Genomic DNA, 26,706 nt, shown 5'->3' with positions numbered 1-26,706 from the left:
AACTATAGAGCAGGGGTGGCCAACGGTAGCTCTCCAGATGTTTTTTTGCCTACAACTCCCATCAGCCCCAGCCAGCATGCTGGCTGGGGCTGATGGGAGTTGTAGGCAAAAAACATCTGGAGAGCTACCGTTGGCCACCCCTGATATAGAGTGTTTGTTTCTTTTGTTTGTGTTCTCCTTCGCTCACCAGGGCTCAGGGCGGGTTACGGGGAAAGGAGTCCGTGCAGTCAACAGGACAGGACATCCGATAGACAAGGCAACTGAATTATGGTTGTAGAAGAAACCGAACTAAACTGAAGCAAAGCAAACGTGCTAACAGGACACGTGCTAAATGATGCAAAAATCACATTGCAGAATCCTGGTTTCAGCAGGATCTGAGTAACTTTGTCAGTCATTTAGTACAGAGCTGCTCCGCTCCATGTGCTGAAAAGCCCTCTTGAATCATGCCGTTTTGCATAGATTCAGGTGAGTCACTATGTTGGTTTGAAGCAGCAGCACAAAGTGTGAGTCCAGGGGGCCCTTGAAAACCAACAAAGTTTAATTTGGGGTATAAGTTTTCATGTTCATTCACGCTTCATCAGATCTGAAGAAGTGGGCATGTACATGAAAGCTTGTATCCAGAATAAGACTTCGTTGGCCTGGGCCCCAGACTGAAATTTTGTAGAATTTTTGCTCTTTTAGGATGAATGTAGTGCATTTAAAGACAAGGTGGGTAGGCAGCGGACTCGTACAGCTCTTGTCCAAGATGCATTTCTGCATGTAGAAAGATTTGTAATCTCCATGCTTCAGAACTGCTGGATGCCTTCTGTTGCCCTTTCGACTCTTCCCTTGGAGCTGACCTTTTCACCGCTCCCTCAGACTTCTGTGAGGCACATCCCCATAGGCTGGGTATCAAGTAGCATATGTCTCTTCGTTTCTGGAATTTGTATATCTAGCTATTTGGAATGTATATTTGGAATTAGTGTTTCGTTGTGTATGACTGGCTATAGTAAGAACATATAAGATGCCATGTTGGATCAGGCCAATGGCCATCCAGTCCAACACTCTGTATCACACAGTGGCCAGTACACACACACACTGTGGCTAAGAGCCACTGATGGACTTCTGCTCCATATTTTTATCCAATCCCCTCTTGAAGCTGGCTATGCTTGTAGCTGCCACCACCTTCTGTGGCAGTGAATTCCACATGTTAATCACCCTTTGGGTGAAGAAGGACTTCCTTTGATCCGTTTTAACCTGACTGCTCAGCAATTTCTTGGAATGCCCACAAGTTCTTGTATCGTGAGAAAGGGAGAAAAGGACTTCTTTCTCTACTTTCTCCATCCCATGCATAATCTTGTAAACTTCTATCATGTCACCCCGCAGTCAACATTTCTCCAAGCTAAAGAGCCCCAAACGCTTTAACTTTTCTTCATAGGGAAAGTGTTCCAAATCTTTAATCATTCTAGTTGCCCTTTTCTGCACTTTTTCCAGTGCTATATAATATCCTTTTTGAGGTGCGGCGACCAGAATTGCGCACAGTACTCCAAATGAAGCTGCACCATTGATTTATACAGGGGCATTATGATACTGGCTGATTTGTTTTCAATTCCCTTCCTAATAATTCCCAGCATGGTGTTGGCCTTTTTTATTGCAATTGCACACTGTCTTGACATTTTCAGTGAATTATCTACCACGACCCCAAGATCTCTCTCTTGTGTTGTTGTGCCTGGAGCAGTGGATTTGTGGTTTGGATTCTCCACACTGCAGTCCGTTGTTTTGACTTACATACCAGGAGGTTGGAAGCCACAGGTAGCTCCCTTGCAAACTGCCTTTGAGTTTTGTGTTGGCGTCCTAGAAGACTCAAGAGAGGGGGGAGAGAGGCTAAAGGCAGTGCTGCTTTGCAGACAATGTGTGGTTGGCTTGTGGAACTCATTGCCAGAAGACGATCGGGGCGAGGGATAGACTTACGAGGAGAACACTGGCTGTTATCTGAGGGGGACTTCCAGAGTGAAACTGAGGCGTGGTCGGTGGGAGAAAGCTCTGGTCTGCAGGTTCCCCATGGCATCCATCCGGAGAGAGGGTGCCGGATTAGATGGCCCCTCCTGGGTGTGCTCGAGCAGGTCTACTCTGACATAGGAGCTCTTGGTTAGAAGTCCAGACGTGCAAAGGGCTGTAGTCCCTGACCCATAACTGCAAATGGGGCACCCCACGTCATTTTCTTAACGGGGCCCTTTTCCCTCTTCTCCCCTACAGGGCCCTGTCTTGGATTCAGTAGCAGGCTGGTGTGTGTGTTCTTCGGAGATTTAGAAAGAGTAGTTTTTGAAAAGCCTGAAATGGATGCAAAGTTCACTATTGAGCAGCGCCTGTTTCTGGGAAATGTCAAGAGCATTTTGCTGCGGTAGCTGAACTTCACAAAGATCCTGGGGGGTGGAAATGAGAAGGGAAGGGGGGGAGGGTGTTTGCTACAAGCAGAGGGGGGGAGAATTGTTATCTCGTGGCAGCTCTGGACTCCGCAAGCCTGGCGTCTTCTTTGCAGGAAGAGAGAGGCTCCAAGCCCGGAGAGGGTCCCATCTTCTCACAAGGGGCCTTGCTTCTTCAGGTCTTTGCAGGATCAGCTGCTCAGTTGCTCTCAGCTGGGCTTAATCAAGAGGCATGCCTTTAAAGGGGCCCTGCATGCAAAGGCTCGCCAGCCAGATCATGTTCCGGCCTTTCAAAGCACAGCTTAACTGCTCAATATCAGACTATTAGAACATATAGATTTTGCCCCTAAAGGGGGCCTCTATGTGCTTCTTTGTGCCGCTTGCCTGTCAATACAGAGTTCTGCTTCTGCCCGTTCTGAAGAGTGGTGGGGGTCGAAGTGGGCACGGTTCAGCCTGGGGCCCGTCTGGCCCCTGGGAGTTCTCCGAGCTGCTGGATGTTTTGAAAGGAGCCTTTCCCCACCAGAGTGGCAGAATCAGCTTAAGGAAAAATGTTCAGTAGCTCAAGGGCCGTTCAGAGGCGTTGAGCGGGGCAGAGAGCGAGGGCTGCCAGAACGGAGTCTGCGCCCACTTTGGAGACAAGGATGTAACCACAGCTGCCAGAATCCTTTCTGCTAAAGGGTGGAAAAGTTCTGACACACCATCGAAATTGGACCTAGTGAAGAAGACATTAGAAGCGGCGGAAATGGACGTTGTCAATACTTATAAGACATTTTACAGATTTTTACAGATTCACTTTTACAGATGGAATCCTTTGTACAGGTGGATGGAAACATGTTTATGATGTTACCCTAAGAAATGGAGGCTCAATATTTTCTTTAAGCTATATTGGCATATATGTTACATTTTGAATACTCATGGAAACGACTTTCTTTTCGGTTAAAAAATGGCTAGAACAGGGGTGACCAAACTTGCATAACGTAAGAGCCACATAGAATAAATGTCAGATGTTTGAGAGACGGAAGGAAGGAAGGAGGCAGGCAAATAGGTGGGGGGAGAGGGAGAGAGGTGGAAAGAAAGCAACTTTAACTTTAAATGCATTCTCCAATCCACTGGCTGTCTTGAGAGCCAGTTTGGTGTAGTGCAGGGGTGGGCAACGGTAGCTCTCCAGATGTTTTTTGCCTACAACTCCCATCAGCCCTAGCCATTAGCCATGCTGGCTGGGGCTGATGGGAGTTGTAGGCAAAAAACATCTGGAGAGCTACCGTTGGCCACCCCTGGTGTAGTGGTTAGGTGTGCGGATTCTTATCTGAGAGAACTGGGTTTGATTCCCCACTCCTCCACTTGCACCTGCTGGAATGGCTTGGGTTATCCATAGCTATTGCAGGAGTTGTCCTTGAAAGGGCAGTTTCTGTCAGAGCCCTCTCAGCCCCCACCCACCTCCCAGCGTGTCTGTTGTTGGGGAGGAAGGTAAAGGGGATTGTGAGCTGCTCTGAGACTCTGATTCAGGGAGAAGGGCGGGGTATAAATCTGCAATTCTTCTTCTTGGCTTGGATAAGTGATTTAAAGAGAGGAAAGTCTTCTCCAAGCCGGCCAACAAGGTGGTGGGGGCTTCAAGAGCCACACAATATGTGTGAAAGAGCCACGTGTGGCTCCCGAGCCACAGTTTGGCCACCCATGGGCTAGAACATCGTCATGCAATCTTGCAATTTAACAGTGCAATTTGAGATACGTATTTTTTTTTAAAAAAAAAAAACTATTCTCATTCCCTTTGAAATCAATCAAATATTTGAAAGCCACTTTGGAGAGAAGCGGCTGGCATCCAATTCGAAGCCCTCCCAAGGGGGCCGGGAGCCGGATGTGGAACCGTCTGTGCTTCTGACAATGCTTTGCTCATACTGCGGCGAATTTGTGGCTTTCGTGGAATGCAGGGGCTGCATCCAGGCATCGCAAGCAGGAACCCAGCTGCTGTTTGTCCTGCCAGCCAGAGGTGGTTGGGGAAGGGGGCAGCATTCAGGCGAGAATCTGAATCAAGCCGCAGCACAGAAATTGAGTCCGAGGCCAAAGTCTGAACTGAACGAGGCTACTGCAAATACATGCTCTGGCTTTATTTCAAACCCTATGGGCAAAGACGGAAGCAATGTGGCTTGAGTGAAAGAGAGCCAGTTTGGTGTAGTGGTGAAGTGTGCGGACTCTTATCTGGGAGAACTGGGTTGGATTCCCTACTCCTCCACTTGCACCTGCTGGAATGGCCTTGGGTCAGCCACAGCTCTAGCAGTTTGGGCTAGTGGTGAACTGTGCAGAGTCTTATGTGGGAGAACCGGGTTTGATTCCTCACTCTTCCACTTGCACCTGCTGGAATGGCCTTGGGTCAGCCATAGTGGCTAAGTGTGCAGACTCTTCTCTGGGAGAACCGGGTTTGATTCCCCACTCCTCCACTTGCAGCTGCTGGAATGGCCTTGGGTCAGCCATGGCTCTGGCAGAGGTTGTCCTTGAAAGGGCAGCTGCTGTGAGAGTCCTCTCAGCCCCACCCACTTCACAGGATGTCTGTTGTGGGGGAGGGAGATAAAGGAGATTGTGAGCTGCTCTGAGACTCTTGAGTGGAGGGCAGAATATAAATCCAATGTCGTCGTCTTCTTGTTGTTGTGGAGAGGGAAGGGAGGTGGGGTGGGGTGAGGGTAGAAGAAGAAGAAGAAGATATTGGATTTCTATCCCGCCCTCCACTCCGAAGAGTCTCAGAGCGGCTCACAATCTCCTTTACCTTCCTCCCCCACGACAGACACCCTGTGAGGTGGATGGGGCTGGAGAGGGCTCTCACAGCAGCTGCCCTTTCAAGGACAACCTCTGCCAGAGCTATGGCTGACCCAAGGCCATGCTAGCAGCTGCAAGTGGAGGAGTGGGGAATCAAACCCGGTTCTCCCAGATAAGAGTCCGCACACTTAACCACTACACCAAACTGGCTCTCCAGTAGGGTTGCCAAGTCCAATTCAAGAAATATCTGGGGACTTTGGGGGTGGAGCCAGGAGACATTGGGGGGTGGAGCCAGGAGCAAGGGCATGACAAGCATGATTGAACTCTGAAGGGAGTTCTGGCCATCACATTTAAAAGGACCGCACACCTTTTTAAATGCCTTACTTCCATAGGAAATAATGAAGGATAGGGGCACCTTCTTTTGGGGCTCATAGAATTGGACCCCCTGGTTCAATTTTTTTGAAACATGGGGGGTGTTTTGGGGAGAGGCACTGGATGCAGTACTGAAAATCCGGTGCCTTTACCCCTGAGCCCCAGATACCCATGGATCAATTCTCCATTATTTCCTATGGGAATAAGTCTCCATAGGGAATAATGGAGTTCCCAGCAGAAATTTCCCTCCCCTCCCCCCGCTTTCTGATGATCCTGAAGAGGTCGGGGGGAGGGCTTCCAAACCAGGGGATCCAGGGACGTAATTTGTGCGAAGCAATGCCCATTAACATAGCAGGATTGGGTCCCATTTAGCGAATGATCGTTCCAAAAATCGGAGAAGGCGGACGCAGCAATTTGTGTTGTGAGTAACGATTGAGAAGGGCGTGGCCGAAACCGGTCTCTATTTTCTTCTCCGACACTTCTTACGAGTAATTGAAGATTGCATCTTAAAGCAGATTTTGGAATAGAGTGGACTTTTGTGGGCTGAGACTGTAAGAATATGTTTGCATGGTTTGTGTATACGGGATGAGCAATTTATGAGCAATTGAATATACGGTGTTTGTTTGTGCTACCTGAACTCTGTTGTTTTTGATACACCTGGGGATCGGCAATCCTCGGTGAGGGCGAGAAAGTGTGATTGGGCATGTAGGAAACCCCACCTGATTCCTTGATTTGATCCCACATCTCCCCCACCTCCCATAGCCAGTCACTCTTCTCCTTTTCTCTGCTGGCACAAGCTAAGTTGAACGAAGTCCTAAGACCAACAGAGTTTTATTCAAGGTGCAAACTTTCTTGTGCATGCACACTTCATCAGAGACGCACTTGGATCTGTAAGCTGAACTAAGCCGGAGTCAAGTATCACCTTTAACTTGACTCCTGCTTTGTTCTACTGCTTCAGACCAACACGGCTGCCCGTCTGGGTCTTTCTGTAAGTTGAACTGTTAGCGCCACCATCTGACCGACCCAGGAAAGGCAGGTATTAGGGGCACTTTGGACTATTGGGTGAATTTCCTCGTTCATGCAGTCAAAAGGGTAACGGCTGGTTATTTGGGAAGAGAACGCAGGGAGTCTCGCGCCTTGGAGCTCTAGTTTTCCTTGGTTCGTTTGGATTCCTTCTGGGTCTGCCGCTTCATAAGTTTGGCAGGCGATGGAGCCCCCGTCTGTGGCAACTCTGCTGTTCGGAAGAGAGGAAAGCAAAGCAAACCGGGGCTGAGTGCAGAGGTTAGAGGTGGTTTCGATGCTGCTGGTCCCTGTGGGTTGTGGAGCCCTGCTGCGAAAGTGGGCTGGAAAATGGAAGAGAAACCTTTCTCAAGCCAACGCCTGTGTCCCAGATCAGACCTGATGCATTCAGCAAGCAGCCAGGAGGGAAAGCCAGCAAGGGAGGGGAGCAAAACTCGGCCCAGTGCTGTTTGTGTGAGGAAGGGGCTTGGATGCTGTTGCTGCAGGTCTTGGCTCTCATTCGTCACTCTCTCCTGCACCCCCTTCCTCCTCCTCCTCCACTTTTCTCTCCAGAACCCCCCCCCCCCACTACAGCAATTGAGAAGATGCTTCAGTCTCTGGCTTCTGGTTTTTTTTTTAGGGGAGGGGGAGGCTGGCGCCTCTCATGCCTGGCCTATCCACCACCATGAGCTCCTTGGAGAGGTTTGCCAGTGGGGTGAGGTCGCAAAGCAAAAATCAGCATAAATATGATACAGTGTCCCTCCGCCCCCCCCCCCAAAAGATACTATATAGGTATAATCAGGAGGGAAGCCAAAGGGAGGGGGAGAATGAAAAAAAGGGGGGGGAGGAGGAATAAGAACATATATTTCTTGAAACAATAAATGTCGTCACGCTTTCAACCCATAAGTGGTAAAGAGAGTCAGTTTGGTGTAGTGGTTAAATGTGTGGACTCTTATCTTCCTGAGCGCTAGAGCGGTTCCTCAGTGGAACAGGCTTCCTCCTTGGGAGGTGGTGGGCTCTCCTTCCTTGGAGGTGTTTCAACAGAGGCTAGATGACCATCTGACAGCAATGAGGATCCTATGAATTTAGGGGGAGGTGTTTGTGAGTTTCCTGCATTGTGCAGGGGGTTGGGCTAGATGACCCTGGAGGTCCCTTCCAACTCTAGGATTCTATGATCTGGGAGAACTGGGTTTGATTCCCCACTCCTGCACTTGCAGCTGCTAGAATGGCCTTGGGTCAGCCAGAGCTCTGGCAGAGATTGTCCCTGAAAGGGCAGCTTCTGGGAGAGAGAGCTCAGTCTCACTCACATCACAGGATGTCTGTTGTGAGGAAGGAAGGAAAAGGAGATTGTGACCGCTCTGAGATTCAGAGTATTGGACAGGATATAAGTCCAATATCTTCTGAAGAGAGCCAGTTTGGTGTAATGGTTAAGTGTGCATACTCTTATCTGGGAGCATTGGGTTTGATTCCCCACTCCACTCAGCCACCCCGAGCCACTCGTTGGGAAGGGCGGGATATAAATCATAAAATAAATAAATAAAAAATAAATAAACTCCTCCACTTGCAGCTGCTGGAATGGCCTTGGGTCAGCCAGAGCTCTCCCAGAGCTGTCCTTGAAAGGGCAGCTTCTCTTATCAGAGCTCTCTCAGCCCCACCCACCTCGCAGGGTGTCTGTTGTGGGGGAAGAAGATATAGGAGATTGTAAGCCACTCTGAGTCTCTGATTCAGAGAGAAGGGCGGGGTATAAATCTGCAATTCTTCTAAACTTCCAGATTAGATACAGTGTGTTTTGAGTAGCAAAGCCAGCCTGTCTTTGCAAACCATGATTCAGTTTATTCATGGTGTATTATGTAGTAATAGACCATTAGATCCTGTTAGGCTATTTAAAAGGATTAGTAGCTTCTTCGGATATATATATCTGTCTTAATTCTGCTTTCAGCTACTAAGACGGTTATTGTGGCATCTTGGAAAAACCCGAACTCTGTTCTGTTAAAGATTGGTTAAATTGCATTTTGAGCGTAGCTTTCTTAACTGAATGAACATACTACCAAAGGATGCAAAGAAATATTTTATGATATACAGATCAATTCGCGAATTATGGCGGGAAGGACCGTCAGGTCACAGCTGACTTATGGCAACTGTTGTTGGGATAAGAGCATAAGAGAAGCCATGTTGGATCAGGCCAATGGTCCATCCAGTCCAACACTCTGTGTCACATAAGAACATAAGAGAAGCCCTGTTGGATCAGGCCACTGGCCCATACAGTCCAATACTCTGTGTCACACAGGGGCCAAAAAACCCAGGTGCCATCAGGAGGTCCACCAGTGGGGCTAGAAGCTCTCCCACTGTGCCCCCTCCCAAACACCAAGAATACAGAGTATCACTGCCCCAGACAGAGAGTTCCAACAATTTATTTATTTATTTATTTATTCGATTTATATCCCGCCCTCCCCACCGAGGCGGGCTCAGGACGGCTACCTGTGGCTAAGAGCCACAATACCCTGTGGCTAAGAGCCACTGATGGACTTCTGCTCTATATTTTTATCCAATCCCCTCTTGAAGCTGGCTATGCTTGTGGCCGCCACCACCTCCTGTGGCAGTGAATTCTTCAAGTGTCCAGATCACGTGATATGATGGTATCGCTTTACTCTGCTCTGGTAAGACCTCACCTGGAGTCTTGTGTTCAGTTTTGGGCACCACATTTTAAGAAAGATCTAGATAAGCTGGAACGGGTCCAGAAGAGGGCAACGAAGATGATGAGGGGTCTGGAGACCAAGTCCTGTGAGGAAAGGTTGAAGGAGCTGGGCTTGTTTAGCCTGGAGAGGAGGCGGCTGAGAGGTGATAGGATCACCGTCTTCAAGGACTTGAAGGGCTGTCATCTAGAGGATGGTGTGGAATTGTTTTCTGTGGCCCCGGAAGGTAGGACCAGAATAAATGGTTTGAAATTAAATCAAAAGAGTTTCCGGCTCAACATTAGGAAGAACTTCCTGAAAGTTAGAGCAATTCCTTAGTGGAACAGGCTTCCTCGGGAGGTGGTTGGCTCTCCTTCCTTGGAGGTTTTTAAGCAGAGGCTAGATGGCCATCTGTCAGCGATGAAGATCCTGTGAATTTAGGGGGAGGGGTTTGTGAGTTTCTTGTATTGTGCAGGGGGTTGGACTAGATGACCCTTGAGGTCCCGTCCAACTCTATGATTCTAAAGAGCCCCAAGTGTTTTAACCTTTCCTCATAGGGAAAGTGTTCCAACCCTTTAATCCTTCTAGTTGCCCTTCTCTGCACTTTTTCCAAAGCTATAATATCTTTTTTTGAGGTGCGGTGACCAGAATCATACACAGTATTCCAAATGAGGCAGCACCATTGATTTATACAGCGGCATTATGTCAAAAAAAACAAAGAAAATTATGATACTGGATGATACTCTTGAACTAGACTAAAGGTAACCCTGCCCTTGCTTACAGTTTGGGGGGATAGATTCAGGCAGGTTTTTTTTTTAGCAGGAACACACAGAAATCCAGTTCTGGCTGACTTGCTGTCAGGGGTGTGGCCTAACATGCAAATGAGTTCCTTCTGGGCTTTTCCTGCAGGTGTTGGTCTGAAACAACAGAACTAAGTTTCGTCCAGTCAGGCACCTTTAAGACCAGAAAGTTTGATTCTGAGTGTGAGCATGCACGCAAAAGGTCATACCCAGAATTAAACTTTGTTGGTCTTAAAGGCTCCTTACTTTGTTCCTTTGGGACATGTTATTTACAAGCAAGGCCACTAGATGGCGCCTGTGGGCTTGGCTTTTGGCTGCCTGGTTGAGCTGGAATTTGGACACCCCAAAGAACTTCGAGTCCACTTTCAGCGGTCATTGTTAAGCGGACTTTGCCATTTCACACTGGAAAATCCAGTTGCAAAGTACCCTGGAAGAGGCATCAGGGTGTGCTGGGAAAATTGGGAGAAGCCTTTGAATCTGAAGAGTGGGGAGAGCTGGATGGCCAAACAGGTGAACTTGTAAAGTCTGGGTTTGTGGCAAGCAAGAACCATTTTTATCCATGCAGTTCCTTGCTGCACAAACTTTGAAATCTTCCTGGCATTCCTCATCAGTAGCCTGATATCAAGGCCCCCAAGGAGGTGTTGCATAGATGAAAATATGGAGCAGAGGTCCATCAGTGGCTATTAGCCACAGTGTGTGTGTGTGTATATATATATATATAATTTTTTTGTCACTGTGTGACACAGAGTGTTGGGCTGTATGGGCCATTGGCCTGATCTAACATGGCTTCTCTTATGTTCTTAAACTCTGTGTGTGTGTGTGTGTGAGAGAGAGAGAGAGAGAGAGAGAGAATAGTGCCTCTTGCCATGATTTGGGAGAGGGGGAATTCATGCTTGCTTGTACCTTGTAGTAACCTCTGAGGGTCTGTCTTTGCTACTGTCTTTTTGTTCTCACACACTGCAATATTGTGTATGTACTGTCCGTACCGTGCATCTTTCCATCATGGGGCCATGTTATCTAGTTCCCAGAGACGCTCACAGCTTGCTTCAAAAGTGTGGGGCTGGGATGACATATTGTGGCGGGGATGGGGGAGGTGGGGGGTGGTGCTTGGTAGCTTTTGACACTTTTGCATTTGCAAAATGAACTATGCAATGGATGGAGCCTAGCTAGGAGGGCAAGACCCTCTGACATCAGCTTGAGCAAGACCCTGTCCGGCTGTCATTTCGCGCTTGTCAATAAATTGCTGAAACTCAGGTGTGTCGATTGGTGAAGAACTTACCGCATGTGACATTTTGCTAAAACCGATGAGAACCTTGGCAGCTTTTGGGGGGAGGAGAAGGCATTGGCTTAAACACTTCATCTCACGCCCCAAATGGGCACGGCCTATTTCATTGCTTTCCATCTTCTCCGAGAATGAGGTAGGGCATCAGCTGTGCCTGTGAGAGCGAAGAAGGGGCTGCCACGGAGGGACTGGGTCTCTTGCTCTGCCAACTTCCGACTCCCATGGATTGGGCAGGGGCTTAGAAGTTGTGCCAGCAGGAAGGGGTTGTTTGGCCTTCTGAGTCTCTAGAGCCTCACCTCCTCTAGACAATGCATTGTCTATGACCCTGGTGGGGGAAATGTCTTTTTATCCAGGCTTTTAATGGGGGTGGGACCTCTGTCTTCTGAGATATTCAGGGGCTGCTTCTGCTTGGGATTTTGCTTTACAGATACCTTTAGAGCATTCAGCGGTGCTTTTATGGCCCCAGCTCAGGTTGCTTTCACATGGATAATTTGTGATGACACTTGGTAAGAACATAAGAGAAGCTGTGTTGGATCAGGCCAACGGTCCATCCAGTCCAACACTCTGTGTCACATAAGAGAAGCCCTGTTGGATCAGGCCAATGGCCCCTCCAGTCCAACACTCTGTGTCTCATAAGAACATAAGAGAAGCCATGTTGGATCAGGCCAGTGGCCCATTCAGTCCAACACTCTATGTCACATAAGAACATAAGAGAAGCCCTGTTGGATCAGGCCAGTGTCCCATCCAGTCCAACACTCTGTGTCACATAAGAACATAAGAGAAGCCATGTTGGACCAGGCCAGTGGCCCCTCCAGTCCAACACTCTGTGTCACATAAGAACATAAGAGAAGCCCTGTTGGATCAGGCCAATGGTCCATCCAGTCCAACACTCTGTGTCACATAAGAACATAAGAGAAGCCCTGTTGGATCAGGCCAATGGCCCATCCAGTCCAACACTCTGTGTCACATAAGAACATAAGAGAAGCCCTGTTGGATCAGGCCAATGGCCCATCCAGTCCAACACTTTGTGTCACATAAGAACATAAGAGAAGCCCTGTTAGATCAGGCCAGTGGCCCCTCCAGTCCAACACTCTGTGTCACATAAGAACATAAGAGAAGCCCTGTTGGATCAGGCCAGTGGCCCCTCCAGTCCAACACTCTGTGTCACATAAGAACATAAGAGAAGCCCTGTTGGATCAGGCCAGTGGCCCATCCAGTCCAACACTCTGTGTCACATAAGAACATAAGAGAAGCCATGTTGGATCAGGCCAATGGCCCATCCAGTCCAACACTCTGTGTCACATAAGAACATAAGAGAAGACATTTTGGATCAGGCCAATGGCCCATCCAGTCCAACACTCTGTGTCACATAAGAACATAAGAGAAGCCCTGTTGGATCAGGCCAATGGCCCATCCAGTCCAACACTCTGTGTTACATAAGAACATAAGAGAAGCCATGTTGGATCAGGCCAATGACCCCTCCAGTCCAACAGTCTGTGTCACATAAGAACATAAGAGAAGCCCTTTTGGATCAGGCCAATGGCCCATCCAGTCCAACACTCTGTGTCACATAAGAACAGAAGAGAAGCCCTGTTGGATCAGGCCAGTGGCCCCTCCAGTCCAACACTCTGTGTCACAGAAGAACCTAAGAGAAGCCATGTTGGATCAGGCCAGTGGCCCCTCCTGTCCAACACTCTGTGTCACAGAAGAACATAAGAGAAGCCATGTTGGATCAGGCCAATGGCCCATCCAGTCCAACACTCTGTGTCACATAAGAACATAAGAGAAGCCATGTTGGATCAGGCCAATGACCCCTCCAGTCCAACAGTCTGTGTCACATAAGAACATAAGAGAAGCCATGTTGGATCAGGCCAATGGCCCATCCAGTCCAACACTCTGTGTCACATAAGAACAGAAGAGAAGCCCTGTTGGATCAGGCCAGTGGCCCCTCCAGTCCAACACTCTGTGTCACAGAAGAACCTAAGAGAAGCCATGTTGGATCAGGCCAGTGGCCCCTCCTGTCCAACACTCTGTGTCACAGAAGAACATAAGAGAAGCCATGTTGGATCAGGCCAATGGACCATCCAGTCCAACACTCCGTGTCACATAAGAACATAAGAGAAGCCATGTTGGATCAGACCAATGGCCCATCCAGTCCAACACTCTGTCACACAGGGGCCAAAAAACCTCAGGTGCCATCAGGAGGTCCATCAGTGGAGCCAGGACACCAGAAGCCCTCTCACTGTTGCCCCCCCCAAGCACCAAGAAGACAGAGCATCACTGCCCCAGACATAAGAACATAAGAGAAGCCACATTGGATCAGGTCAGTGGCCCATCCAGTCCAACACGCTGTCTCACACGGGCCAAAAAACCCCAGCCGCCATCAGGTGGTCGATCAGGAGGGCCAGGACACTAGAAGCCCTTCCACTGTTGCCCGCTCCCCCCAAGCACCAAGATGACAGAGCATCACTGCCCCAGAGAGTTCCAACAATATGCTGTGGCTAATAGCCACTGATGGACCTCTGCTCCAGATGTTTATCCAATCCCCTCTTGAAGCTGGCTATGCTAGTTGCAGCCGCCACCATCTCTTGTGGCAGTGAATTCCACATGTTAATCACCCTTTGGGTGAAGAAGTACTTCCTTTTATCCATTCTAACTCGACTGCTCAGCAATTTAATAGAATGTCCACGAGTTCTCGTATTGTGAGAAAGGGAGAAAAGTACTTCTTCCTCTTCCTTCTCTATCCCATACGTAATCTTGTAGACCTCTGTCATGTCACCCCGCAGTCGACGTTTCTCCAAGCTAAAGAGCCCCAAGCGTTTTAACCTTTCCTCATAGGGAAAGTGTCCCAACCCTTTAATCCTTCTAGTTGCCCTTTTCTGCACCTTTACTGGTCTTGGGGGGCTTTTTTCCCCTCATTTGCAAGCTACTGGGCCTGCCTTGGCAGGGAGGGCGGGATATAAATAAAAAGTTATTATTATTATTATTACTTCAAGCAGAACTTCAGAGAGGTGGCATATGAACAAATTCCCTCAACCAAATAAATACCCCCTAAGCCAAATGCCCCCCTGATGGGCACCCCCTCCAAAGGTCCATCAGTGGCTATTAGCCGCAGCTTATTGTTAGAACTCTCTGTCTGGGTCAGTGATGCTCTGTATTCTTGGTGTTTTGGGAGGGAGCACAGTGGAAGGACTTCTAGCCCCACTGGTGGACCTCTTGATGGCACTTGGGGTTTTTTGGCCACTGTGTGACACAGAGTGTTGGACTGGGGGGGCCATTGGCCTGATCCAACATGGCTTCTCTTATGTTCTTAAGGCAAGTTGTTCAGCTTGGGGCCTTCCACCTCTGGACCCCCCTTTGAGCTCCTTCTCATATCCAACGGGAGGATCGTTTCTGGAAGCCTCAGACTTGCCCGTGAGCCTGTCCCACCCTCTCCTCTCCTCCGCGTGGCGTCTGTTGGAAAGAGAGTAGTTGGCCCTCCATGTAGGGTAGGCCAAAAGTTCCTTGGGAGTCACAGGACATCTTACTGGACGACCGGTTCCCGTTGATGGGTGGGTCATCGTGAAATCCCCCTGCCCTCAGAGGACTGGCGTCCCCCTCACCCATTCCTTTCTTTCTGGGCGTTGCCCCCAGACCTAGCCTTCTGAGTCTGAATCGGAGCCCTGTTTGGGCGTCTTCTGAGCAGGGAATTGGGGGAGGGGGATCAAAGATGTGGCCGGTTGCTTGTGAGGGGGACGGACCCCCCCCATCTTAAAATAGCACGCTGGTCACTCAGGGCCTGACGTTGCAGGTTCTCCATAATGAGGCTTAATAAAGATTTTCCATTAGGCAGCCGCCCCCCTGCCCCCCCAGCGGCACTTGCTATTTTAGGAGAAATTGCTGACTCGCCTTCCGGGGCATAACTTATTGGAAGTTGGGGCAAGGGGGGCGGGGTGGAGCGGAAGGAGTTCTTTCGCTCCCTCAAGACATCTCTGTTCCTCCTTATTGCATTTCAACCTCTCCGAAAGGGAACCAAGCTATACATTCACTCGCCATGTGATTTTAAAAATAGTTTCCCCCAAAATAACTCCAACCCTTTCCTTTGGGCTCTTTCTCAGAGGCATGCTTATTTAACGATGCATTTCAGAAAAGAAAATTAAGAACCAGGAATGGGGACCCTTCCCTTCTCCGGTCATTGCTGAGCAACGTGCTTCCAAACAACTCTTCGCCTTTTCGTTTGATGCTTGTGATGGAAAAGTTTGCTCCATGGGAAGAGCGGGCGCTGAAATGCTGAAAAGCCAGAAGAAACTCGGTCTTCACTTTCGTAGAATCATGGAGTTGGAAGGGACCTCCAGGATCATCTAGTCCAACCCCCTGCACAATGCAGGAAACTCACAAACACCTCCCCCTAAATTCACAAGATCGTCATTGCTGTCAGATGGCCATCTAGCCTCTGCTTAAAAACCTCCTGGGAAGGAGAGCTCACCACCTCCCGAGGAGGAAGCCTGTTCCACTGAGGAACCGCTCTAAACTCACAAACACCTCCCCCTAAATTCACAGGATCTTCATTGCTGTCAGATGGCCATCTAGTCTCTGCTTAAAAACCTCCTAGGGAGGAGAGCTCACCACCTCCCAAGGAGGAAGCCTGTTCCACTGAGGAATCGCTTTAACGGTCAGGAAGTTCATAGAATCATAGAGTTGGAAGGGACCTCCAGGATCATCTAGTCCAACCCCCTGCACAATGCAGGAAACTCACAAACACCTCCCCCTAAATTCACAGGATTGCTCTAACGGTCAGGAAGTTCTTCCTAATGTTGAGCCGGAAACTCTTTTGATTTAATTTCAACCTGTTGGTTCTGGTCTGACTTTCTAGGGCCACAGAAAGCAATTCCACACCATGACAGCCCTCCTGTGAATTGAGGGGGAGGGGTTTGTGAGTTTCCTGCATTGTGCAGGGTGTTGAACCAGATGACCCTGGAAGTCCCTTCCAACTCTTATGATTCAAGTACTTGAAGATGGAGATCATCTCCCCTCTCAGCTGCCTCCTCTCCAGGTGGAACTTTGTTCAAGGTTAACGCTTCCAAGTGTTGTTTTCAGATCTGGTTCAATGTAGAATCCTGCAGGCAGAATGGCTGCCCTCCCAAATGATCTGCTGGAACAGAGAAGGGAGCAGAAATCCACTTGGGGGGCGCGGGGGTCTTCAAAACTGGATAATTCACCAAAGCAGCAAGGAAGATACCACCCCCCCTTGGAGTGAGGCACTGGTCTCTCTCCTGCTGCGGTTGAGGGGGGAGGCCTTGAGGGGAGTCCCCATTCCCTGCGTGACGAGCTTTAGGTGCTTTGTGGTTTTTTAAAATGGTGCCTTTAATATCTCCCCAGCCAAGAGGGACTAGAAACTTGCTCTTTTGTCTCAACTTCTTATAAACCCCAGTTTGTGCAGGCTGGTGGGCTTTTGCTTGCTTTGATTCTTCTCGTGATTTGTATCCTGTGCTGTGGTCTGCTCTGACAGACTTGCTTTGCAGTAGTGTAGAAATCAAAATTTCATGGCAGACTTTTTACGGGGTGGTTTGCCATTGCCTTCCCCAGTAGCCATCTCACAGCAATCCATCCATCCTCTATTTGTCTGTCTGTCTGTCTGTCTATCTATTATCATCTATCTTATCTATCTGTCTGTCTATCATCTATCTATCTATCTATCTATCTATCTATCTATCTATCTATCTATCTATCTATCTATCTATCTAACTCCATCCATCTATCTATCTATCTATCTATCTATCTATCTATCTATCTATCTATCTATCTATCTATCTATCTATCTATCTATCTATCTATCTATCTATCTATCTATCTACTCCATCCATCTATCTATCTATCTATCTATCTATCTATCTATCTATCTATCTATCTATCTATCTATCTATCTATCTATCTATCTATCTATCTATCTATCTATCTACTCCATCCATCTATCTATCTATCTATCTATCTATCTATCTATCTATCTATCTATCTATCTATCTATCTATCTATCTATCTATCTAATTTATCTAATTTATCTAATCTATCTACCTATCTTATGTATCCATCCATCCTTTTTCACCCTCCTGAAATGTCTGTTTCAAGTGGACCCAGAGGTCTTGTCCACCATTCAGATTCCTAGATCGGGGAGGGTCAAGGCTCCATAGATGCTTGTGAGAACTGCAAAAACTCCCTCCCTCCCCCCCCCCCCCGCTGTAAGAGACAGCGGCAGTTCCAGACTGGGGCCTCCTCGGATGCAATCGTGGGCAGCAAATAATTCCGGCTAATGAGCTGGAGAATTTCCAGTGTGAGTGCTGTGTGGCCTCCTTGGCCTCTAGAGAGAGACGCCTTCCTTCCATCCATCCATCGTGAGCACAGGAGCCTCAAATTGCTGTAGTGAAGATGAAATTTCCTGCAATTGGCTGAGTGGGAGGGGGAACTTCCTAGAGAACTAGTTGACTGCCTTGGTGGAGAAGTTTCCATTTCTTTTCCTTTTGGCCCTGGAGACACGGGTACCAGTGTGAGCCTGCGTGCTTCTTATGTGTTGCCCTGGGGTGCAGGGGATACGCAGCACACCACGTACATCTCAGCTTTCCTGAACTTCACTGTCTCCGGCCGACTTTTTTTGGCCTTCCCTTTATTCTCTTTCGGTGAGCTCTTTGAAACTATTTCTGGCCTGCAGCCGTTCTTGCCAGTAACCTGCTGGCTGTCTTTCTATATTTGTCATTCCTGTTGCTAAATGGAGCAGCTAACAGGGCTGGGGGGTAATGGGCTGTCCTCTCCACGGTGACAGAGACATCAGTGGTGGGTGGGGAGCTGCTTCCTCTCCCACCTTCTGGTTGTTTTAACCTGGAGCTTAATGCTGCCCCCTCCCCCCCCCCCCCGCAGTGAGAATAAAGAAGTCCCTTCAGCTGGGCAAGAGAGAGAGCGAGAGAGCGGGGGCTGCCTCTCCTGGAATTCTGGGGAGAGTTTTCCAGACACAACCTCCATGTTGCTTGCTGTTATTGATGTGGAGGTTTTCCCAGGTGCTTCTCACCTGTGCTTCATAATCCCTGCCAGGATCTTACTGTAAACAGAGACTCTTGCCATTAGTCTTGGAGTACTTTCACTTTTCACTGTCTCTGCTTTGCGCCGCCGCTATCTCTGTGTAATGAGTGAAGCATTCTTTCTGCCTAGTTTCAGGGATGGCCAAGCTCGTCTCTATATGATTATGTTCGCACCTACCTGCAAGGAGCCTGGGAGAGGAATATCGGGGGAGGGATTGCTTGCTTCACGCCTTAAGATTTGAATGTGTAACGGTTTAATCCTGAACTATAAGTAGAGGGCACTTGCCCTCCAAAGCCAGTTTTCGCAAGGACCATCTTGCTCTGACCTGTCATGTATCAATAAACAGCTATTCTTGCAATGGACTGCCGTTGATCCTTGAACCGTTGGGGACTTGACTGTCACTGACAGTTGTGAAGCAATAGCTGGGCAAACACTTGTCAGGGGTGCTCTAGGCTGATCCTCATTGAGCAGGGGGTGGGACTAGATGGCCTCTATTGTACCCTTCCAACTCTGTGTGATTCTGTGGTCTGGGAAGGCCGTCAAGACTGAGTCCCATGGATGAGAGAGAGGCGTAGAATCCAGCTCATGAATTGTGGGAAGGGATCCTTGTTCCTCTCTTTACTACTAGATCACCCCATTGTTCTGGAGCCTTCCCCCCTCCCTGTGAAAGGCTTAGTGGGCACGCACAGTTCTGTTTGGGGGAGAGGCTCAGTGGAAGAGCCTCTGTTTTGCATGTGCTTGGGCAATAGCTGGGATCAAGGGAAGCATGACATATATCAGCAGATGCTTTGCCACGACACAGAGAGAAGGGTTTCAGAGGCAGACCGCAGCTTGCTTTTGAGACAGATTCTGGCTCCAGTTATAGGGCTGGCAGCAAAGCACCAAGATGGAATGATCTTTCCTTTCTGGACTTAGAAAGGGATAAGGTGGATGTTCGGAAGAGCAGCCCTGCCTGCTTGTGGGGGAGGAAAGGGTGTGGGAACTTCCAAGGGAGGTAATGGGGTGTGAACTGGCAGAGACTGACCAACAGAGAGATCTTGGGGTCGTGGTAGATAACTCACTGAAAATGTCAAGACAGTGTGCGTTTGCAATAAAAAAGGCCAATGCCATGCTGGGAATTATTAGGAGAGGAACTAAAAACAAAACAGCCAGTATCATAATGCCCCTGTATAAATCGATAGTGCGGTCTCATTTGGAAAATGTGTGCAATTCTGGTCGCCGCACCTCAAAAAGGATATTATAGCATTGGAGAAAGTCCAGAAAAGGGCAACTAGAATGATTAAAGGGTTGGAACACTTTCCCTATGAAGAAAGGTTAAAACGCTTGGGGCTCTTTAGCTTGGAGAAACGTCGACTGCAGGGTGACATGATAGAGGTTTACAAGATAATGCATGGGATGAGAAAGTAGAGAAAGGAGTCCTTTTCTCCCTTTCTCACAATACAAGAACTCGTGGGCATTCGATAGAAATTGCTCAGCAGTCAGGTTAAAACGAATAAAAGGAAGTACTTCTTCACCCAAAGGGTGATTAACATGTGGAATTCACTGCCACAGGAGCTGGTGGCGGCTGCAACTAGCATAGCCAGCTTCAAGAGGGGATTGGATAAACATCTGGAGCAGAGGTCCATCAGTGGCTATTAGCCACAGCATGATCGAACGTGACTTCTCTTATGTTCTTATGTGACACAGAATGTTGGACTGGAGGGGCCATTGGCCTGATCCAACAGGGCTTCTCTTATGTTCTTATGTGACACAGAGTGTTGGACTGGATGGGCCATTGGCCTGATCCAACCTGGCTTCTCTTATGTTCTTATGTGACACAGAGTGTTGGACTGGATGGACCATTGGCCTGATCCAACATGGCTTCTCTTATGTGACACAGAGTGTTGGACTGGATGGGCCATTGGCCTGATCCAACAGGGCTTCTCTTATGTTCTTATGTGACACAGAGTGTTGGACTGGATGGGCCATTGGCTTCTCTTATGTTCTTATGTCCCTTAGTCCAGGGATGGATAGCTGATTTTGAGCTCCCAAACGCAGTGCTCTCTGGGGAAACAAATGGGGAGAGGCGGTCCCATAGATAGGCAGGTCCTCGGCCATATAGGACTTTATAGGTCAATACCAGCACATTGAAATGGACTCGGTACACAATAGGCAGCCAGTGCAGCTCTTTCAGCAGTGGTTGAATGTGCTCCCATTGAGGTAGGGAGATGTCTTTGGGGCAGTCTTGGTCTAATTGAATGCTTGTGACCTTGGCAGGCAATGTAGACCATTTAATTACATTATTAGAATGGCAAGTCTGAGGTGGGAAGTGGCCAGTGTTTGGTGCGGGTGTCCACACTTGGGTTTTCTACAAACATGGCAGGTTCCTTTTGTGCCTCCTTTTGTGCCCTGATGAAATCCCTTGGAGGCCTTGGGGAATGATCCAGGGGTCGGATCCTGGGGGGAGAAGGCTTCTCTGAGAGACCGCCTGTTCTGCCCCATTGGGCAAGGCCCTCCTCCCGCCACTCTACTGGGCTCTCTGTCCTTTGTAGTGGGAACAGCCAGGAGCTCCCTGAGGGAAGCTGGTCTTCGCCATCCCCCAAGGTGGGGCCAAGGGTGATCCAAAGTGGAGGCTTGTTGGCCACGTCTTTTGCTGTTACTGCTGTCCCAGGCTCTTGGCAAAGCGAGAGGCTCGCTGAGCTCCTGTTGGGTTGTCCCAAATGGCTGGTGGGTTGTGGGTCAGAAGGAGCTGTGCAGACAACTCTTCGAAAGTGTGATGGTCACCATGAAATTATTTTCAATTAGCAATAATTGTGCCCCAGATTAAGCTCGTTGGCTATAATACTTGTGCCCAGCAGCCATCCTGGTACATGGGACATATCCACCTGTTCCAATGTCCTGACCAGTTCAGCCAGCCTGTATGTCTTGCAGGTCCCTTTTGACTTTATCATAGAATCATTTATTTATTTATTTATTATTTATATCCCGTCCTTCCGACAATCATAAAGTTGGAAGGGACCTCCAGGATCATCTAGTCCAACCCCCTGCACAATGCAGGAAACTCACAAACACCCCCCCCCCCCTAAATTCACAGGATCTTCATTGCTGTCAGATGGCCATCTAGCCTCTGTTTAAAAACCTCCAAGGAAGGAGAGCCCACCACCTCCTGAGGAAGCTTGTTCCACTGAAGAATTGCTCTAACGGTCAGGAAGTTCTTCCTAATATTGAGCCGGAAACTCTTTTGATTTAATTTCAACCCGTTGGTTCTGGTCCTACCTTCTGGGGCCACAGAAAACAATTCCACACCATCCTCTATATTCCTTGAAGATGGTGATCCTATCATTTATGTTTCTGTGATGTTTGTACCATGCGGAAGAGGATACCCCGAATGGTGGCTATTGTGTGCCTCCCCTTTCCTCTGTCTCGGGCAAATGGAGGTTTTGTGTTGACTTGCGGGGGCTGAGTGTTCCTGTCCCCCCACCTGGTTCTAAACTTGTCCTTCTTTGTCTTGACAGGCATGGTACAGAAGCTGGACCAAAAACTGCCCGTCGCCAACGAGTACCTGCTGCTTTCCGGTGGGGTCCGGGAAGGCGTGGTCGACCTGGATCTGGACGAGCTGAACATCTATGCTCGCGGGACCGACTACGACATGGACTTCACCCTTCTGGTGCCGGCTCTGAAGCTCCATGACCGGAACCAGCCCGTCACCCTGGACATGCGCCACTCCGCCATGTGCCACTCATGGCTGAGCTTGCGGCTCTTCGACGAGGGGACGATCAGCAAGTGGAAGGACTGCTGCACCATCGTGGACCATATCAACGGGGCGACCAATTACTTCTTCTCCCCCACCAAGGTGGCAGACTGGTTCTACGACTCCATCAGCATCGTCCTCTCGGAGATCCAGAAGAAGCCCCAGAGGGGGATGCCGAAAGTGGAGAAGGTGGAGAAGAACGGGACGATTATCTCCATCATCTTGGGGGTGGGCAGCAGCCGCATGCTTTACGACATCGTGCCCGTGGTGTCCTTCAAAGGCTGGCCGGCGGTAGCCCAGAGCTGGCTGATGGAAAATCACTTCTGGGACGGGAAGATCACAGAAGAGGAAGTCATCAGCGGGTTCTACCTGGTCCCCGCCTGCTCGTACAAAGGCCGGAAGGACAACGAGTGGCGGCTCTCCTTTGCCCGGAGCGAGGTGCAGCTGAAGAAGTGCATCTCCGGCAGCCTCATGCAGGCCTATCAGGCCTGCAAAGCCATCATCATCAAGCTCCTCTCCCGGCCCAAAGCCATCAGCCCCTACCACCTGCGTAGTATGATGCTCTGGGCCTGCGACAGGCTCCCGGCCAACTACTTGGCCCAAGAGGACTACGCGGCCCACTTCCTCTTGGGCCTGATCGACGACCTCCAGCACTGCTTGGTCAACAAGATGTGCCCCAACTACTTCATCCCCCAATGCAACATGCTGGAGCACCTCTCGGAAGAGACGGTCATGCTCCATGCACGGAAGCTCTCCTCGGTGCGCTCGGACCCCACCGAGCACCTCCGGACTGCCATCGAGCACGTCAAGGCGGCCAACCGGCTGACTCTGGAGCTGCAGAGGAGGGGCAGCACCACAAGTATCCCGTCCCCGCAGTCGGACGGGGGAGACTCCAACCAACCCGACGACCGGCTGGCCAAGAAGCTGCAGCAGCTGGTGACGGAGAACCCGGGGAAATCCATCTCGGTCTTCATTAACCCCGACGACGTCACGCGGCCTCACTTCAGAATTGACGACAAATTCTTCTGAGAGCAGCCCCTCCCTTTGGACTCTGCCAGCAGCTCTCCTTGGCCCACCTCTCTGGTGGTTCTCACATATCCACCTTTCTGTTGGGTTTTTGGAGACTGACCCAAAGGTCGTTCAGGTTCTGAAGCGCGAGGCGGGCTTTGAAACAGTGAATCCCTATTTCATTTGCTGCTTTCTCCCTCCCCGATAATTTTGTGTGAACCTGTAATTTTGGACAGTGATCTTGACACTTCCCCACCCCTTTGTTTTCCAAGCTTCCCCGATGCCCGTCTTTCCCTCTTTGCCTCCTCTTCTCTGTTGATTCCGTTTTGCTTTCCTTCCCAACAGCTTCTTTTTGATCGAAGAAGGTGAAAAAGGCCAGTCATAAATTTTGGCGGGTTTTCATTTCCTTGGCCAACGCCCCAGTTGAATTCGTTCTTCACTCCCCTCCTCCAGAAGGATCAAGTTGACTTTAGATGCAGGCGACTTCTTTCAATTTGGGATATTCCCCCTCCCCCCTTCAGTCACCTCTTTTTTGAATGTAATTTTGTTCAGAATCAAACTTCGTACCATGCAGAGAAAGGCCCTTTCTGCCAATCTTCCATGCGGAATAAGGTTCTGGAATGCTAGTTTTTAGTGTGTGTGTAATTATTCAAAGCCTTATTTAAACTCTATTAAAGAACGTACTGTTATCCACATCAATTTGCACAAATGAAATCTTCGGGCGCTCCGGCCTCACCTTTGGCTTTGTGCTCCTTGTAAGGAGGGAGCGTTGATGGACGAATCCTGTTTCCTTGGGGCTCTACCTTTAACCTTGGCTCGATTCTCTCATCCCGCCCCATGGCTTAGGAGGATATCACTCAGGGGTTCCTTGCAGGGGTAAGAAGCAGCCGTTTCACTGGCTTCTCTGTGCAAGGGCAAGAAGTGATCCACGGGGAGTCTTTCCTTGTGACGCTGACAGTGATGGAGGGACTCCTCGGAGAGAAATGTCAGTCGATCTATCAGGTGGGGCCCTGATCCTGCCCCCCTTGCAGGCTAGGCTTGTGCTGGGCTGTTCTGGATTGACCTCCCCAGAGAGGTCATTCCTTGTTATCCCCCCCATCTTTCGCATGGGGGGGAGGAGGAGAGAAAGTAGTTACTCACTGCGCCCTGGGGGCTTCACAGCTGGGATGGGATTCCAAGCAGGTGAAGGGGGGGGGGACACAGCTTAACCTCCTTTGCCATCTCCTCTCCATTCAGGGACACGGGCCACCCGCCCCCTCCCCACAGTTCAAGTCTTGGGATTCCCCTCTTCTCTTTTGCAGCAGCAAAGGAAAACACCTCCTCCATCCTCGGTATTTGCACCTTGATCTTGCACAGGTCAGCAGCATCCTGGGGTGGGGGGGGGGGGGAGGCAGTGATCCAGCTTCTCCGTTTGGTGGCCTGGGTGGTCTAGTGGGGGGAGGGGAGCAGTTCCCACCCAAAGGAACTTCAAGTGTCAGAAAGGGCTGACCCCCCCCCCCAAAGGAACTCCAAGTTGGGGGTGGATTGTGGCCTGCACCAAAGGACAAGCTGGTGGAAATACTGATTAGAATCGGAGAGAGCCCAATTCGAATCCCTGCTGTTCTCCCTGGGAGCTTTGCTAAGTGACCCGTTGGGGGCCAATCCTGCCTACCTCACAGGGTGGTTGTTGGGAGGATCAAACAGAGGAGAGGAGAGGAGAGACGGCTGTTGGCCCAGCTGGAATTCCCACGGGGAGAAAAGCAGGGGAGAAATGAAGCACTTGAATCCCTCCACACACACCTGCCCCCCAGTAACCTTTGTCTTATTGAGGGTTTTCTACACGTGAATTTGTAACTCCCAGGCCCCAGCAGCTGCCATCTGAAAACCTGGGTTTTCCTTGGGGGGGGGGGGGGACGGTGGCTCAGTGGTAGAGCATCTGCTTGGTAAGCAGAAGATTCGAGGTTCAATCCCCGCCATCTCCAACTAAAAGGATCCAGGCAAGTAGGCATGAAAAATCTCAGCTGTAGACCCTGGAGAGCCATGAATGGGGCTGTGGCTCAGTGGCTGAGCATCTTCTTGGTAATCAGAAGGCCCCAGGTTCAATCCCCGGCATCTCCAACTAAAAAGGGTCCAGGCAAGTAGGCGCGAAAAACCTCAGCTGGAGACCCTGGAGAGCCACTGCCAGTCTGAGTAGACAATGCTGACTTTGATGGACCCAGGAGGGTCTGATACACTAGAAGGCAGCTTCATAGGTTCTTTAAGGGAGGGGCAGTGGCTCAGTGGTAGAGCGTCTGCTTGGTAAGCAGAAAGTTCCAGGTTCAATCCCCGGCACCTCCAACTATAAAAAGGGTCCAGGCAAGTAGGCGTGAAAAACCTCCACTTGAGACCCTGGAGAGCCACTGCCAGTCTGAGTAGACAAGACTAACACTGAAGTAACCTGGGGGGTCTGATTCAGTAGAAGGCAGCTTCATAGGTTCATATTATTTAGGGGAGGGACAGTGGCTCAGTGGTCAAGCATCTGCTTGATAAGCAGAAAGTCCCAGGTTCAATCCCCACTGGCATCTCCAACTAAAAAGGGTCCAGAAAAAGGCATGAAAAACCTCAGCTAGAAACCCTGGAGAGCTGTTGCCAGTCTGAGTAGACAAGACTGACTTTAAGGAGGGACAGTGGCTCAGTGGTCGAGCATCTGCTTGGTAAGCAGGAGGTCCCAGGTTCAATCCCCGGCATCTCCAACTAAAAAGGGTCCAGGAAGTAGGCATGAAAAACCTCAGCTTGAGACCCTGGAGAGCCGCTGCCAGTCTGAGTAGACAAGACTGACTTTGATGGACCAAGAGGGGTCTGATTCAGTAGAAGGCGGCTTCAGATGTTCATATTATTTAGGGGAGGGACAGTGGCTCAATGGTAGAGCATCTGCTTGGTAAGCAGAAGGTTCCAGGTTCAATCCCCGGCATCTCCAACTAGAAAGGGTACTGGAAATAGGCATGAAAAACCTCAGCTAGAAACCCTGGAGAGCCGCTGCCAGTCTGAGTAGACAAGACTGACTTTAAGGAGGGACAGTGGCTCAGTGGTAGAGCATCTGCTTGGTAAGCAGAAGGTCCAAGATTCAATCCCCGGCATCTCCAACTCAAAAGGGTCCAGGCAAATAGGCGTGAAAAACCTCAGCTTGAGACCATGGAGAGCTGCTGCCAGTCTGAGTAGGCAAGACTGACTTTGATGGACCTAAGGTCTGATTCAGTATAGGGCAGCTTCAGATGTTCATATTATTTAAGGGAGGGACAGTGGCTCAATGGTAGAGCATCTGCTTGGTAAGCAGAAGGTTCCAGGTTCAATCCCCGGCATCTCCAACTAGAAAGGGTACTGGAAATAGGCATGAAAAACCTCAGCTTGAGACCCTGGAGAGCCGCTGCCAGTCTGAGTAGACAAGACTGACTTTAGGGAGGGACGGTGGCTCAGTGGTAGAGCATCTGGTAAGCAGAAGGTCCCAGGTTCAATCCCCGGCATCTCCAACTAAAAAGGTCCAGGCAAGCAGGCGTGAAAAACCTCAGCTGGAGACTCTGGAGAGCCGCTGCCAGTCTGAGTAGACAAGACTGACTTTAGGGAGGGACGGTGGCTCAGTGGTAGAGCATCTGGTAAGCAGAAGGTCCCAGGTTCAATCCCCGGCATCTCC

General features: G+C 49.7%; 1 protein-coding gene across 1 annotated transcript in view; it reads left to right on the top strand.

The window, feature by feature from the left end:
* MB21D2 (Mab-21 domain containing 2) overlaps nt 1-23,755 on the top strand; it is an 81,952-nt gene extending 58,197 nt beyond the window's left edge. Inside the window, exon 2 of the mRNA XM_060242787.1 lies at nt 21,817-23,755. Coding sequence (XP_060098770.1) covers nt 21,817-23,081 — 1,265 coding nt within the window. The 3' untranslated portion in view covers nt 23,082-23,755. The remainder of the gene's footprint in view (nt 1-21,816) is intronic.
* Nucleotides 23,756-26,706: the final 2,951 nt, after the last annotated feature.

This window comes from Heteronotia binoei, chromosome 6 (genome assembly GCF_032191835.1).
Source record: "Heteronotia binoei isolate CCM8104 ecotype False Entrance Well chromosome 6, APGP_CSIRO_Hbin_v1, whole genome shotgun sequence".
Classification (NCBI taxonomy): Eukaryota; Metazoa; Chordata; class Lepidosauria; order Squamata; family Gekkonidae; genus Heteronotia; species Heteronotia binoei.
This window is presented reverse-complemented; position numbering and strand designations above follow the sequence as displayed.